Source organism: Numida meleagris, chromosome 10, assembly GCF_002078875.1.
Source record: "Numida meleagris isolate 19003 breed g44 Domestic line chromosome 10, NumMel1.0, whole genome shotgun sequence".
In the NCBI taxonomy this organism is placed as follows: Eukaryota; Metazoa; Chordata; class Aves; order Galliformes; family Numididae; genus Numida; species Numida meleagris.
In genome coordinates, this window is record NC_034418.1 from 17,396,655 (window position 1) to 17,410,642 (window position 13,988).

At 63.0% G+C, this 13,988-nt stretch overlaps 2 protein-coding genes across 3 annotated transcripts in view; one reads left to right on the top strand and one right to left on the bottom strand.

The window, feature by feature from the left end:
- GINS2 (GINS complex subunit 2) overlaps positions 1-288 on the top strand; it is a 6,950-nt gene extending 6,662 nt beyond the window's left edge. The window contains exons 5-6 of the transcript XR_002442328.1: positions 28-64; positions 168-288. The gene's annotated coding sequence lies outside the window, so the exon portion shown is untranslated. The remainder of the gene's footprint in view (positions 1-27; positions 65-167) is intronic.
- GSE1 (Gse1 coiled-coil protein) overlaps positions 1-13,988 on the bottom strand; it is an 86,738-nt gene continuing 72,750 nt past the window's right edge. The window contains exons 3-17 of one of the 2 annotated variants that reach the window (XM_021408997.1): positions 12,876-13,094; positions 9,743-9,942; positions 8,312-8,490; positions 7,835-8,032; positions 7,495-7,686; positions 7,088-7,401; positions 6,412-6,736; positions 4,528-5,108; positions 3,768-3,880; positions 3,198-3,468; positions 2,970-3,092; positions 2,533-2,883; positions 2,023-2,289; positions 1,688-1,791; positions 1-255 (exon numbers count right to left, since the gene is read on the bottom strand). In XM_021408997.1, the coding sequence (XP_021264672.1) occupies positions 121-255; positions 1,688-1,791; positions 2,023-2,289; positions 2,533-2,883; positions 2,970-3,092; positions 3,198-3,468; positions 3,768-3,880; positions 4,528-5,108; positions 6,412-6,736; positions 7,088-7,401; positions 7,495-7,686; positions 7,835-8,032; positions 8,312-8,490; positions 9,743-9,942; positions 12,876-13,094 (3,572 nt within the window). In that variant the 3' untranslated portion in view covers positions 1-120. The remainder of the gene's footprint in view (positions 256-1,687; positions 1,792-2,022; positions 2,290-2,532; positions 2,884-2,969; positions 3,093-3,197; positions 3,469-3,767; positions 3,881-4,527; positions 5,109-6,411; positions 6,737-7,087; positions 7,402-7,494; positions 7,687-7,834; positions 8,033-8,311; positions 8,491-9,742; positions 9,943-12,875; positions 13,095-13,988) is intronic. The other variant, XM_021408999.1, reaches the window with a different exon arrangement.

Here is a 13,988-nt window from a genome sequence, read left to right on the forward strand (position 1 = left end):
TTTATTTTATTTTATTTTTTTTTTTAGCTTCAAACCTCCCAGTGAAAAATATTAAATATTCAAGGTAATAAAATAGATTATTATTTCTAGACTATATGTTCGGCCTAGCTCCAAGGAGCGTCACCTGGGATACCCCTTGAAATAACCCCTAGACCACTGCATTGCAGGCAAGGCAAGGCACTTCCGCAGGTGATCCAGCTCCGCTTGCAGTCGCTCTCGCTCCGAGACAATCTTCTGCTTCTGGGTCCTTAATTCCTGCAGGGAGGCAGCGAGGGCACGGTCAGGGAAGTACACGGGGAGTGCAGGGGGTGGACACTGCAGGGAATGGGGCGTTGCAGGACGATGGGGAAGCCGGAGGACAACGGGGAGAGTGCAGGAGGATGGGGACGTTGCAGGAGGATGGGACGTTGCAGGAGGATGGGGACGCTGGAGGACAATTGCAGGAGGATGGTGGCATTGCAGGAACATGGGGCACTGCAGGAAAATAGGGAAGCTGGAGAACAGTGGGGACTTCGGAGGACAGTGGGTTGCAGGAGGATGGGGGACTGCAGGAGGATGGGGACACTGGAGGAGGATGGGGACACTGGAGGAGGATGGGGACACTGGAGGAGGATGGGGACACTGGAGGAGGATGGGGACACTGGAGGACAATGGGGACACTGGAGGACAATGGGGACACTGGAGGACAATGGGGACACTGGAGGACAATGGGGATGTTGCAGGAAGATGGGGGAGACTGCAGGAGGATGGGGGCATTGCAGGAAAACAGGGAAGCTGGAGGACAGTGGGGACTTTGGAGGACAGTGGGTTGCAGGAGGATGGGGGACTGCAGGAGGACAATGGGGATGTTGCAGGAGGATGGGGGGGACTGCAGGAGGATGGGACACTGCAGGAGGATGGGGACACTGGAGGACAATGGGGGGCATTGAACAGAATGGGGGCACTGCAGGAGGATAGGGACACTGGAGGACAATGCGGACGTTGCAGGAAGATGGAGGATGGGGGCACTGCAGGAGCATGGGGCACTGCAGGAAAACAGGGAAGTTGGAGGACAGTGGGGACTTTGGAGGACAATGGGTTGCAGGAGGATGGGGCACTGCAGGAGGATGGGGACACTGGAGGAGGATGGGGTGTTGCAGGAGGATGAGGGGACTGCAAGAGGATAAGGACACTGGAAGACTGGGGAGGCTGGAGGAGGATGGAGCACTGCAGGAGTATGGGGACGTTGCAGGAGGATGGGGGGATTGAAGGCAATGGGGGCATTGCAGGAGGATGGGGACACTGGAGGACAATGGGGATGTTGCAGGAGGATACGGGGATTGAAGGGAAGGGGAGCACTGCAGAAAGATGGGGCGTTGCAAGAGGATGAGGGGACTGCAAGAGGATAGGGCACTGCAGGAGGATAGGGACATTGGAGGACAATGGGGAGGTTGGAGGAGCACGGGGCACTGGAGGAAGATGGGGACTTTGGAGGAGGATGGGGGGGACTGCAGGAGAATAGGGACATTGGAAGGCAATGGGGACACTGCAAGCAGACTGGGGGCGTTGCAGGGAACGGGGACGTTGCAAGAGGATTGTGCACTGTAGCAGATGGGGACACTGCAGGAAGATGGGGACACTGCAGGAGGGTGGGTGCCTCCTGGGGGCCCCCCAGAGGCCAGGTGCCCCCCCCGGAAGCCCCACTCACCGCCATGCTGTGCGAAAGCTGCTCTGCCGTCAGGCTCAGGCTGTAGTGCTGGGCCTCCAGCCGCCGGCACTGGGTCTGCAGCACTTGGCGCTCCAGGTTTTGTTCTGCAAGGTACAGGGATGGGGTGAGCACCCTCAAAGCCCTCACTCCCCGCCAGCCCCAGGGCACAGCCTCCTCCCAGTAAAACACAGCCCTCTGCCAGCTGCTGGCCAAGGGAACGAGGTCTGGGGGTCACGCCTGGGGACAGCAGGGCACAGGGGGATGCTCGGTGACGTGGCCCCACGGCAAACTGAGCCAGGCACCACCCCGCCGAGCCCCAGCCCCCCAATCCCTACCTTCTATATGTTCCTGGTAAGCTTCAAAAATTGCCTCGATCCCTTGCCACTTGGGCCTGGGGCACTCCTCCTCATCCTCCTCCTCGTCTTCTTCCTCCTCGTCCTCGGAGGCCGAGTCGCGGCGGTCGCGTGGCAGCGGGGGGGCGAGTGCCCGGTGCCCCTCGGCCGTGCCGTTGTGGGGGGCGGGCGGGCGGCTGGAGGCCTGCAGCTCGGGGATGTTGTAGTGGATGGAGGCGTCCAGCTTGTGGTTCTGCTCCGCTGTCCCCCCTGCAGGCACCGAGTGTCAGCCCCTTCCCTGCCCACTTCATTTGCCTCAAGAGCCCCACGCGTGGAAATGAATTGAGTTTTGCTACAGCCCAGCTGTGTTTTCCCAGCACCCATTTTTTTTTTTTTTTAACCTCCCCATGATTTCTCCCAGGGAATGGGGTTACAGGTGGCTCTTCCCACGGTGCCAACCCACAGGTCTCCTGCCTGTTCCCCCCCCGTGGGGTTGCTGCCCCAGCCCGGTACCTTTGTGCTTTTGCAACGCCTTCTGCGTGGACTGCAGCACGGACTCGTGGAACTGGTGGGCGAACTCCTCGGCGATGAAGGGCTCCCAGGGCTTGCTCTTGCCATTCATGCTGTGGGACAGCGGCACGGGGATGTCCTTGGGCAGCGGGCCCCTGACGTAGCTGAGGATGCTCAGCGCCTTCTTCCCCGAGTGCCCGTCGCTCAGCCTGGGCTTCTCAGCCGGCTCCTTCACCCTGGGCAGCTCCGCAGCTCTCAGCGGCTCCACCCTGCCCGGCTCCGACGGCTTCTGCACCTCGGGCACGGAGGCGGCGATGCCCACGGGCTTCTCCGGGTCCAGCAGCAGCGGCGGCTCTTGGGGCAGAGGAGGAGCAGCGTTGGTGGCACGGTGGTGCCCAATCGGGTGCAGGAGGTGGGGAAGGAGGAGTGGAGGAGCTTACCGGCAGCGGGGCCGCTGGGGCTGTCCCGCGGGGAGCTCTTCACCACCACGGCGGCCGGCGTGGGCTTCTGCTTCATGGCCTGCAGCATCTCCACCAGCTTCTCCTTGTCTGCCGCGTGGGAAGCTGAGGTTTAGTGTAGCCTCTGCTCAGCCGGGCACGCTCGCGGCACCAGGCAGCCCAGGGAGCACGGGGACAGGGACCCCCACCCAGCGCGGGGCATGGCGTTACCTTTCCTCTTTTCGGCGCTGATGTGCGTGAGGTTGAAGATGGTGAGGAAGCGTTTCTTCTCCTCGAAGTTGGGGCTGTTGTTCATCTCGTCGGGGCTGTAGCGGGTGGAGAGCGGGAGGCGCGGGGAGGGCGTGCGGCGCTTGTTCTGCACCGTCGGTGGCGAGGGGCTGCGCTCCCGCAGCATCCGCCGGCGCTTGCGTCGCTTCTGGCTCAGTAATTCCTCCTTCTGCTGCTGCGTGGTGAGGCCGAAGAGCTGCAGGAACTCCAGCTTCTGGGGCGCGAGGGGAGAGCGGAGCTGGGTCAGCCCCAGACCAGCGAGGCACCTGTCTCCATCCCTGTCCCCACCTCCATCTCCATTCCCACCCCACGTCCATCTTCATTCCCACCTCCATTCCCATCTCCATCCCCGTGGCCATCACCATCTCCACCATCAACCTCGTCTCTATCTCCATCCCATCTCCATCCTCAACCCCATCGCCATCTCCATGCCTATCCCATCCCCATCCCATCTCATCCCCATCCCCAATCCCACTTCAGCCCCACACAGCCAGCCGAGTGCTGTGCCTGTACCTCGGAGGATGTGTCCAGCTTCAGGGGGGGCTGCTCGGCCACGCACCGGAGATGTGCCCGCACCTCCTCCTCGTCGCTGTCGTCACAGGAGTCGTCCAGGTCGTAGTAGTAACCTGGGGATGGGGAAAGGCTGGTGTCAGCCCTGGGGGGGGCACACTGGAACCCCCACGTACTGCTGGGGCCCTGGAAACCTGCTGGGACCCCAGGAATGGGTGGGACCCTGCTGGGTAGGGATGCTCACCGCAGCATCCCAGCTCAGCTCTGTTTTGGGATGGCTTGCAGGGGGACTGGAGGAATTATTTCTCTGTGGGCTGCTTGTAGTCGGGGAGCTGACTCTCCCCTTGCTGCTGGGGCACTGGGCAGGGACACACCCCAGGAGCACCTTGTGCCAGGGCCAAGGACAGCAGGGACACCACTGCCCGCCCTGATGGGGTGCACTGGGCTCAGCAGGTTAATGGGGCATAAGGGGGGATGGCAGTGCTGCCCCCACACCTCGCTCCATCTCCTCCTCGCTGCTGTTCACATCCCCGCTCGCACGGCCCTATTAATATTTAAAGCCAGCTTATTAGCCTCAGTTCATCATTTATTAATTGGGCATGTCTAGAGCAGAGGATTTACCAAGCCGCTCTGATTTGGCTTTCGGGAGCATTTGCATCAAATGCCTGCGGGCTGGGCTGACGGCATCACCAGGGAACCCCCTCCTGGCTGCTCCCATTGGGGTCCTGGTGCCTGGGGGGGGGGTCCCAAGCCCCCTCCTCACCTTTCTCCCGGGCCTCCCGTCGCCGGCGCTCCTCCAGGTCCAGCTTGCTGACCAGCCTGCGGTGCTGCTGCACGAACTCGTCGTAGATGTACATGGGGTCCTGCGTGCGGGGCTGGGGGGGTCTGTAGGGCGAGCTGGGCTTGGTCACCTCCCCAAAAGGGGCGGCCGGGGGTCTCTGCTGGCTCAGGATGCTCTGCGTGGATTTCTCCAGCTCGGCCAGGAATGGTGTGTGGGTGAAGCTCGTGTGCTCCGTGGCGCCGGGCTCCCGTGGCAGGGGGTATTTCTCCAGCACATCCCTTTTCCTTGTGCTGTCTTCCAGCTTCTCGGGGCAGAAGACCCTCTCCACCTTCACCAGCGGGATGCCCTGGCGGCTGGGCTCGAAGGGGGCTGGGTGGCCGTGGAGGACGTGGGGCTCAGGGAGGCGCCGGGGGGGCTCCGAGGGGCTCTCCATCAGGGAGACGGGGTTCCAGAGGGACGTGGTGATGGGGTGGTGCTGGGGTTTGGGGGAGATGAGTGGCGGCGGGCCACCAAAGTGCTGCCCCGGCTCGCGGATGCTCGGCTCGTGGCGGCTTGGACCCGACCTGCAGGAAAGAGAGGAGACGGAGAGATGGAGAGGAGAAGCAAACCCTGTTTGCGAGCTGGATCTGGGGAGGAATGATCCGCTGGGCACACATGGAGGGAGGGGTTGGGAATGGGACACGGGGCAGGGAACCCCTCCACGGGACTGCGCCGGCACAGGCTCTCACCGCACGAAGAGTGACGCTGCGGTGCAACCTTCCCTAAACACCCAGGGAAGGAGCAAACCTGTTAGCAGGATAAATATTTCATGCGCCGGAGCTGAGCGTTTAACGCTTTTCCACTCGAGCGCTCCGGACCTCTGCGCAGCGGAGCAGCGAGTGCTCAGTGCTGCCAGCCGGGTCGCAGCTGCCACCGCGCCGCGGAGAGCTCCTGCAGGCACAGGCACCACCGGCCGAGAGCATCACCTGCCCCGGTGGAGAGCAGGATCCCTGCCCCTCCCCACCGCCTGGGGTCTCTGGTGATGCTTACATGAGGCACCAGCTTGGGGCTGGGCAGGATGCTGAGTGGGGGACCGGGCTAGGAATAGGATGAAGATGGAAATGGGATAGGGATAGGAGTGGGATGAGGATGTAAGAACACCCCCCCACACACACTCGCTGCTGTGCTCAGGGTGACCTTGATCTCTCCTCCTCGCTTTGGGGAGGGATGTGTGGATGGGGGCGGGCGGCTGCAGCAGGCACTTGCCATTGTGCCGCCCCGCAATCCGCTCCTTGTTATACTCGATTAGCTGCTCTAATCCCCTTGATATCCAAAAATAACAATGGGAGCCGGCAGCAGAGCCGACTGGATAAGCCCACACCACCAGAGCAGAGCGCTCAGCGACAGGGCGAGAAAACCCGCATCAATGCAGGGCTGTGGGCACGGGCTGCCCCCCTCGCCTCGTCCCACTGCGCATCCCTCTATCAGAGCAGCTTTTCGGGCTGCGCAGGGGAAGCTGCAATTAGCGGTGCCGCCGCCTCGGCAGCACCTGGCTGCTCGCCGCTGGCCCCCGGCCACCTCCCGGGCTCGCCGCCTGCTGCCGCGCAGATGTCAGGCAGTGGCACCGCACGGTGCTGCCAGCACAGCCGGCCCGGCTGGCACAGCGCGGCGGGGACCTGCTGGCACCGGACACACCGCTCGCCCGGTGCGGGGGCTGAGCTGGGGGGGGGCTCGTCCTGCTCAGAGCCAGCTCACGGGGTGGTAAAAATGGCGCCAAGATGGGGAAAATCCTAGGAAACCTTTAGGAAGATGGGCACAGGGAGCACGGAAAGGGGCACCCTCCACCCTGGCAAAGGGGCAAAACCCACCCAGGGCGTTCAGCCCTACCTGGGGTTGTCGGGCCGGTGCTCGGGCTCGGGCTGGCTCGGGGTACGTCCCATGTCAAGGTGCTGCTCCAGCACCTGCTGCCGGAACTCCGACACCTGGGACTGGCGGTCCTCCTTCTCCTGGCGCAGGCGGCGTTGCCGGGCCAGCCACTTCTCCTCCTCGTTGGTGCGGTGGATGAGCAGCGCCGTGGCCGCGCTGCTGCCGGGCAGGGGGAAGACGTTGTGGTTGGGGATGAGGCTGGGCACGGGGTGGTGTGAGGCGGGCGCTGGGTGCAGCGGGTGCTGGAGGGGCTTCGGCGTCGGCAGCACTGAGTCCTTCAGTTTCTCTGGGGAACAAAAAAAGGGGAGGTGGAGGGTCGGTGGGGTGCACGCCGAACCCCACCTGTGTGTGGAAGAGGGCTGCCGAGCATCCCCATGGGATGGCAGCCCGCAGCCCCTGCTCCCCTGCCTGCTGCCAGCCCAGCTGCTTGGCGTGCCAGCGTGAAGTCAGATGGCACAAACACCTCTCCAAGAGCCCCGGCACTCCGCGGCAGCCCCGCTGAGCGCACCGCAGCAGCTGGGCTCCTGGCACTGCGAGCTGGCAGCCGGAGAGCTGGGCTCTGGGACCCGACCCCCTCAGCTTTACCATCTGCAAGGAAACGGGGACCAGCCCCCAGTGCCACCCACAGGCACGTTACCTGCTCTGCCGGGCTCCGGCAGCTTGCCCCGCTCCTCGGCCGGGTGCCCCCGCAGCGCGTGCAGCTCGGCCACAGGCAGGAAGGGGCTCTCCATGGCTTTCACCATGCTCAGCTCCTTCTCCCGGGCGCGCTCCCGCTGCCTCTCCAGCTCCCGCTCGCGCTCCTTCTCGCGCTCCCGCTCCAGCTCCTTCTCCCGCTCCCGTTCCCGTTCGCGCTCCTTCTCCCGTTCCCGGTCCGCTTCCCGCTCCCGCTCCTTCTCCCGCTCCCTCTCGCGTTCCCGCTCCCTCTGCCGCAGCTCCTCGTCCATTTGCAACCTGCGGAGGAGAACCAAAAGGAAAACATCCCCATCAGGCGCCCGTTAGCCGCCCCCATCGCCACCCCACAGCAGCCACCCCGTAACCACTCACCTCTCAGCAGCCAGGCTGGAGATGCGCTCCGACTGCAGCGCGGAGAGCGAGGAGTGCGAGAGCTCAGCAGGGTAGCGCACACCCGACAGGTGCAGGTGCATGGCCGAGGGGTGCAGGGGGGGCAGCGAGCCCGGGGCTGGCAGAGGGTAGAAGGGGGATCGCAGCGCTGAGAGGCAGTAGGAGTCGTCCATCCTGGGGAGATAGGGGTGCTCAGTGGGGCGCAAAACCCCCCAAAAGGGAGAAATTCTATCCTGGAGGGTTGTTGCAGTTTGCAGCACACCCCTTGGTGTCGTCCTCCCGCCTCCCAGCAGCATCCCCGCCGGTAAGGGTGGGTGCCCACCTGAAGGCAGGGTGCGGGAAGGGGTGGTGCGTCAGGTAGCTGGGGTGGTAGTACGCGGCGGCCGCGGCCGGGTCCAAACCAAGAGGTGGCAGCGAGGACATGCGGAGATCCTCGGCCGTGTGGTAGGGCCGGAAGCTGCGCAGGTAATCCTCGGTGACGGCACTGGGTGGCACCACGTGGTGCACGGGACGCTGCAGGCTGGCGGGGAAAGGGGACGGGGATTGTCAAGGTGATGTCACCCCAGCCTGAGAGGCACCCGCATCTTGCGTCTTCCCATACCCCGCATCATCTTGCATCCTGCATTCCACATCCCACGCCATCCTGCACCCCACACCCCATATCCCACATCCCACACCCTGCATCCCGCATCCCACAACCTGTATCCTCCCACATCATCCCACACCTTACATCCCCACATCCCGCATCCCATATCCCGCGCCATCCCACGCTCTACATCTCCCCCCCCAGCTGACTCACTTGAGAGGTGGGAAGCGGGAATCCTGGACCACGGAGCTGGGGGGCAGCCCAAAGGAGTAGGGTGTCCCCAGGAGGTGCGTTGGGACCGTGGGGCCCCCTGCTTTCTCCTGCGTCAGAGGGGGCTCGGAGATGAGCCGCTCGCGGCTGCTGCTGCTGCTGCCTCGTGACCCCGCTTCTTGCTGGAAGGCAGAGGGGCAGAAAGGCAGAGTTGGCCGTTAGCAGACGGTGGGGAGCATCCCTGCATCCACACTCTTAAAGGATGGGGTCGAGGGGCTGCATGGGGGTCACCCAGCTGGAGAGGGGGGTGCTGACGCTGCGGATGGGCTGACAGCAGGACACGCTGTACCTGCCCGCAGATTTACAGGTTCTTTGTTCTCCAGAGCCATTAATCACCAGGAGAGGATGCAGACACCTACGGCGCCCGGAGCGGCACAGCCGGTGTAAATCCGGCGGTGGCCCTTTGATAGTGGCCATAAAACGCAGAGCCAGCCCCGGCAGGAGCCAATGGCAGCACCCCATCCCACTGCCTCAGTCAGGTGCTGAATTCCCATCCAGGATGAAGGTCACTCGCACTGACCCCAGCTTGGAGGGCACCCTGGGGTCACCCGGCGGCACCGTCCCCATTACAGGGGCTGAGCCGGCAATGGAGGGACGAGCCCTGGCAGCAGGAACCAGACTATTCCTCCTATCAAAGGAATGACAGCGCAGGCAGCAGGACCCCAGGGCAGGCTGCAGGACCCCGGCCAGCCATCAGGGACGGTCCCAAGGTCACCGCAGGCGGCACAAAGGCCGTCCCCCCGCAGCCTGTGCTGAGCGCGGTGCGTGTGAGGCTGCGCTCTAATTACCTCCCCCAGCTCCGGGCGTCACGCTGCAAGCACAGCTCTGCCAGACAATAAAGCACGCTCGGTTAACCTATATTCTGCTGGGGTCACTGGGGAGCAGCAGGACGGCGTGCAGGGGGCTGCAGGGGGGGCTCGGTGGGGTGGGCAGCACCCGGGTACCCCAAGCCCCTCCGTGTACCCGGGAGTTTGGTTTTGTTCCTCCCCCCATCCAGTATTTCTCATCTCCTCCCCTCGCCTCTCCGCTTTGTGGTTTAATTAGTCCTTCCAAGTGGCATAATCCCCCCGGGAATCTGCTTGCAACATGCAAGAGGAGAGGAGAAGCACTAACGATGCTTCTTAATTAGCCGGCGCGTCGTCCCCTCACCCTCCACCACCTCCCCACTTCTCTTCGGATGGCAACCCGGGGACGTGGCAGAGGGGACAAAAGGGGCACAGTCCCGGGTGGCACCGCCATGGGGAGCGGCTCCCGGCGCTTTTATCGCATTTGGCACCAGCAAACGGCCCTCGTGCTATCGGCACAGCGCACGGCAGCGGCACGCCCTCTGCTCAGTGCCCTTTTGGGGACGGGCCCCCCCCCCGCCATCCGTACCTGCCTGCCCTCGCTCCTCCAGACCCCGTTGACCGTCTTGGTGGGGGCGATGGTGACGACGGGCGGCGTGCTGGGCACGCTGTGCCCCCCCGGGGGCACAATGATGGGGCCCATGGGGCCGCGTTTGGGCGTGCTGGCGGGCGAGCTGTGGTTGGTGGCTGGCGAGGAGACGGGCGACGACTCGCTGCTTATCGAGGAGCCTGGAAAACGGACACAACGGGGGAGAGGAGGCTGTTAGAGGGGCCAACCACCTCCCCCTCCTGCAGGGCTGGGGGGCAGCAGCAGGTGAAGCCACCCCCGTGCCCACGGAGACCCATCCTCCTGCAGTCACGGAGCTCGGCTTTTATGAAGGGGCTCATTTCCATCCCTCTACAAACCCAGCTGAGCCACAGGGAGAGGGAAGGTGAAACCTAGCTCATTGCCCCCATCAACCCAGCCCAGACCCCAAGGGCCAAGGCTGAGCATCACCCCCAGGGCTGAGCCCATGCCCCGGTGCCAAGTGGTGCCAGCCAGGGCTGCTCCCAGACGCCGGCGCGAGGATGCGTGAGCCGCTCCCGGTAACCCTTGGGCAAAGCTTTGGCTCCATTTGCATAATACATCCGTATTTGAAATTATACCCACCCCGGGGATGCTGGCGGTATTTGCAAGGGAAAAATAAAACCCTCTGAAATGGAATTAAGGCGGAGAGTGCAACGCGTGGAGAAAAGCAGAGCTGGAGCAGCAGTACAAATTCCACGCTAACTGGGGCAGGCGGAGCCCTGCATGTGCACGGCTGCAAATTGCCCGCACGCAAATCCCCCGGGGTGAGCACCAGCTCCGGGTGCAGGAGCCAAAACGCACCGAACTGGCCAATGGCCAGAGCCTGGGGTGCCTGAGGCCACCACCACGGGGCTGCCTGCGAGGTGACAGCTCTGCCCAGCCAGGCACGGACCTTACGGCCCCGCGTGTGCCAGCCGCCTCCCTTGGGTGTGCAAGCCGGCTGCCGGCCCTGCGTGCACACAAGCTGAGCATGCGGCGCGGCTCCTCGCGCTGCACGCATCCCCCTCCACTTCCAAACGTGCCCTCAGCACGTTAAGCCCGGCACCGGGACGAGGAGGGAGCAGGGATGTCCCAGCTGCATCCCGAAGGACGCTCCGCGGGGCAGCAGGATGAGCGCAGCAGCGCTCTGGCCACACCACCTTATTAATTATTCCCGAGCTGCTCCGAATCGCTTTCATTTCAAGAGCGGTGAGGCTCGGGGAGAGAAAGGCTGCCCGCCACAAAGGAGGCACCGATACGGATTTGACACCCACTGAAGTCTATCTTGTCAGCGCAAGGCCAACAACAATTAGCAGCCTAATCCCCTCTGAGCTGGGAAGCCATTACTCACCATGCGATAGCGTTAACAATCAATACCATCACAATGAGCCCGGCAATTAATGAAGCTAAAGTCTTACTTCAGAACCTTAATTCTCGCTGTGTGGCTTTAAACGGGAGGGTTTGTGATCGTTATAATTAACTGGCGGTATTCAGCCAGGAGTTAGTCAATGAAACTAATCTGGATTGGAGATGACAAGAGGCACAGTGTGATGGTGTCACCTTTGTTTTCTGACCTCCTGCTTTCCGCTCGGCGATAGCAGATTAGCAGCTGGGGCTGACAGGCAAATGTAATTAACAGCTGAGACCCTGAAGGAGGAGGGAAAAGAAGAAAGCAAAGGGGGAAAAATCCACCCTGCAGGCAGAGCTGGGCAGGGGTGAGCCTGGATGCCCCCGCCAGCCCCTGGGCTTTGGGGTTCTTTGTCACTTGTTCCGTCCTATGGGGATGAACACAGCCCTGAAGCAATGTGGGATGTGCTGCAGGACCCCATCCATGGCCCCTTCTGCAGCGAGGCCTGCTTGGGATGGAAGCATGTCCCTGTGCTTCTCTATGCATCCCTGTGTCTCTATGCACTTAAGAGCCATGTGCTGCAGGACTGATCCATGCGTGCAAAGCACCTCCGGTCTGCAACGCCACGGAGAAAAGCCCTCAAAAGGCATCACCCCATCCACAACGTGCCACGGCCAAGCATCGTCCCAGCTCTGTGGGAAGGGAAATGGGCCGTGGATTGGCTTCCAAGGAGGAAAACCACAGCGTGGAGCAACACCTGGCACTGCACTGCAGCCCACGCTAATGGGAACCCCCGGGGATGAGGTACTCAGGTACCCAGAGAAGGGAGGAGGATGGGTTCCGTGTGCAAACTGTGCAGTAGTTACACACAGCCCAGCAGAGGGAGGGGAAATCCAAAGGGAATGCGGCGGCTCAGCATGAGACAGCATCACTGGGGCAGGAATTTGGGTAAGGCTGCACAGGGAGAGCACTGCAGGAGTGAGGAGAGGGTGAGCTGGTGAGGGAAACCCCATGGAACTGAGCAAAAAACGTTGCCTTGGATGGGCTGCGCTGCCTGCACTGCGCTGTGCCATGGGTCTTGCAAATGGTGACTGCAAAAAGGTTTTTGCCAAGGGTCTGGGTAATGACAAGGGGCAACCAGTAGGGCAAATACCAGGGAGAAACACTGTGTGCTTGCAAGGCAGCTCTGAAACCCCATGTGCAATCCCCTTGAGAGCTGCAGCTCTGCCCCATAGCAGCACCAGGGCAGGATGGTGGTTGAGCGGGGTGCTGCGGAGTGGCAGGGGGTGGGGGTACCCTGTGACCCCGGGCACTGTGCACCCCTCCCTGCTCTGTACCACGCCACAGTGAAAGCAGCAGGCTGCTCCTCTCAGCTCATGGGTTTGTTATGTAGCAGGGCTGCAGAAAGAACACATCCGAGGAGCCTCCGGAAAAACGAGATCGCAGCAGAGCACAGAGGGGAGGGAGTAGGGGAGGGAGGGGGCGAGGACGAGCTCCGCGCTGAGCTCTCACCAGACTTTCTCTCGGGGTACGGCGAATGATACGGCATTTGGATTACTCCGGCTGAATTGAATTTCTAAACTGCCCCCTCGAGACACGGCGTTGAGAAAAGACATCAGTGAGAAAACGCCGTCCTGAGGCTCGGGGCACCCGCGGTGCCACAGGGGTGGAGGTGAGGATCGGGGCGAAACGGCGGCGGTGCTGCACCCTGGGGCAAGCCAAGGGCTGTTCCCCCTCCGCACCCATCCCACCCGGCCCCACACGTACCTCTGGGCTCCTCAGCTTGCTTGGCGAGCTTGCGCAGGGCGGCGGCGAAGCTGGAGGACGGCGCTGCCTGGACGGACAAAGTGCTGCTGGCCGCCGGGCTGCCATTGGGGACGATGGAGCCGTTGAGCGGGGAGGGGGTCAGGGGGCTGACGGTGGCGGTGGTGCGGGTGGCGGTGGAGAGCATTCCTAGGGAAGGCGACTTCGACTCATGGCTCATGCCTGCAAATGAGAGCAGCACGGGTCAGCGGCACGGAGGGGTTGGCACGGGGTGGGCACGGCACCGGGATGCGCCCATCCCTCCCTCCCCCCCGCTTTGGCTCAAAGACCCCCTTCCCCAGAAGCAGAAAAGCAAAAACTTCCCCTTCGCCCGCCATTAACATCCTCCCCTCCCTCGGCGCTCATGTAATAGTGAGGAGCTCCCAGCGGGGTGCGGACCCCCCCCTCCCCCCCGGAGCCCTCCGTGTGCTCACGGTGCGCAGCTCGCGGCGGCGGGGCGGCAGCTTATGGAACAAAGCGAGCGCGCCCGGGCTGCTCGCCTGCAGCAAACAAGCTGCCACGGGGCCACCAGCTGCCGCCGGCGTCACATGGCCCCGCTGATCCGGCACGCCGTGCCCGCGCTGATAATGGCGCGGGGGGGGCTCGGTGCGGGGGGGGGGGGAGGGGACCAGGAGGCAGCCCCCTGGCAAAGGGGTGCTGCTGCGTCCCACACTGCAACCCCAAAGTCCCACCGCCGCAGCCTCCAATCCCCTGGAGTGCACCCCCCCGTTTTGCAAGCACCGTAACCCCATGGCACCGCTCCTGCACCTCCAAATCATCATTGCTGCAGCCCCAAATCCCACCGCGCCTCCAGCCTGCACCATTTTACACCCGAATCCTCACTACTGCACCTTCACATCTTCACTAGTGTACCCCCACGCTACCCCCGCTGTACAATCCCTATCAACCCAACCACAAATCCCCAACCACTGCAGCCCCAAATCCCCACTACCACACTTACAAACCTTCACCACCGCTCCCTATTGCACCCCCAAGGCTCCCCCATGGTCCACCCCAATCCCTACCCTTGCCACCCCAATTCTCCACCACTGCGACCCCAAATCCCCAGCACCGCAC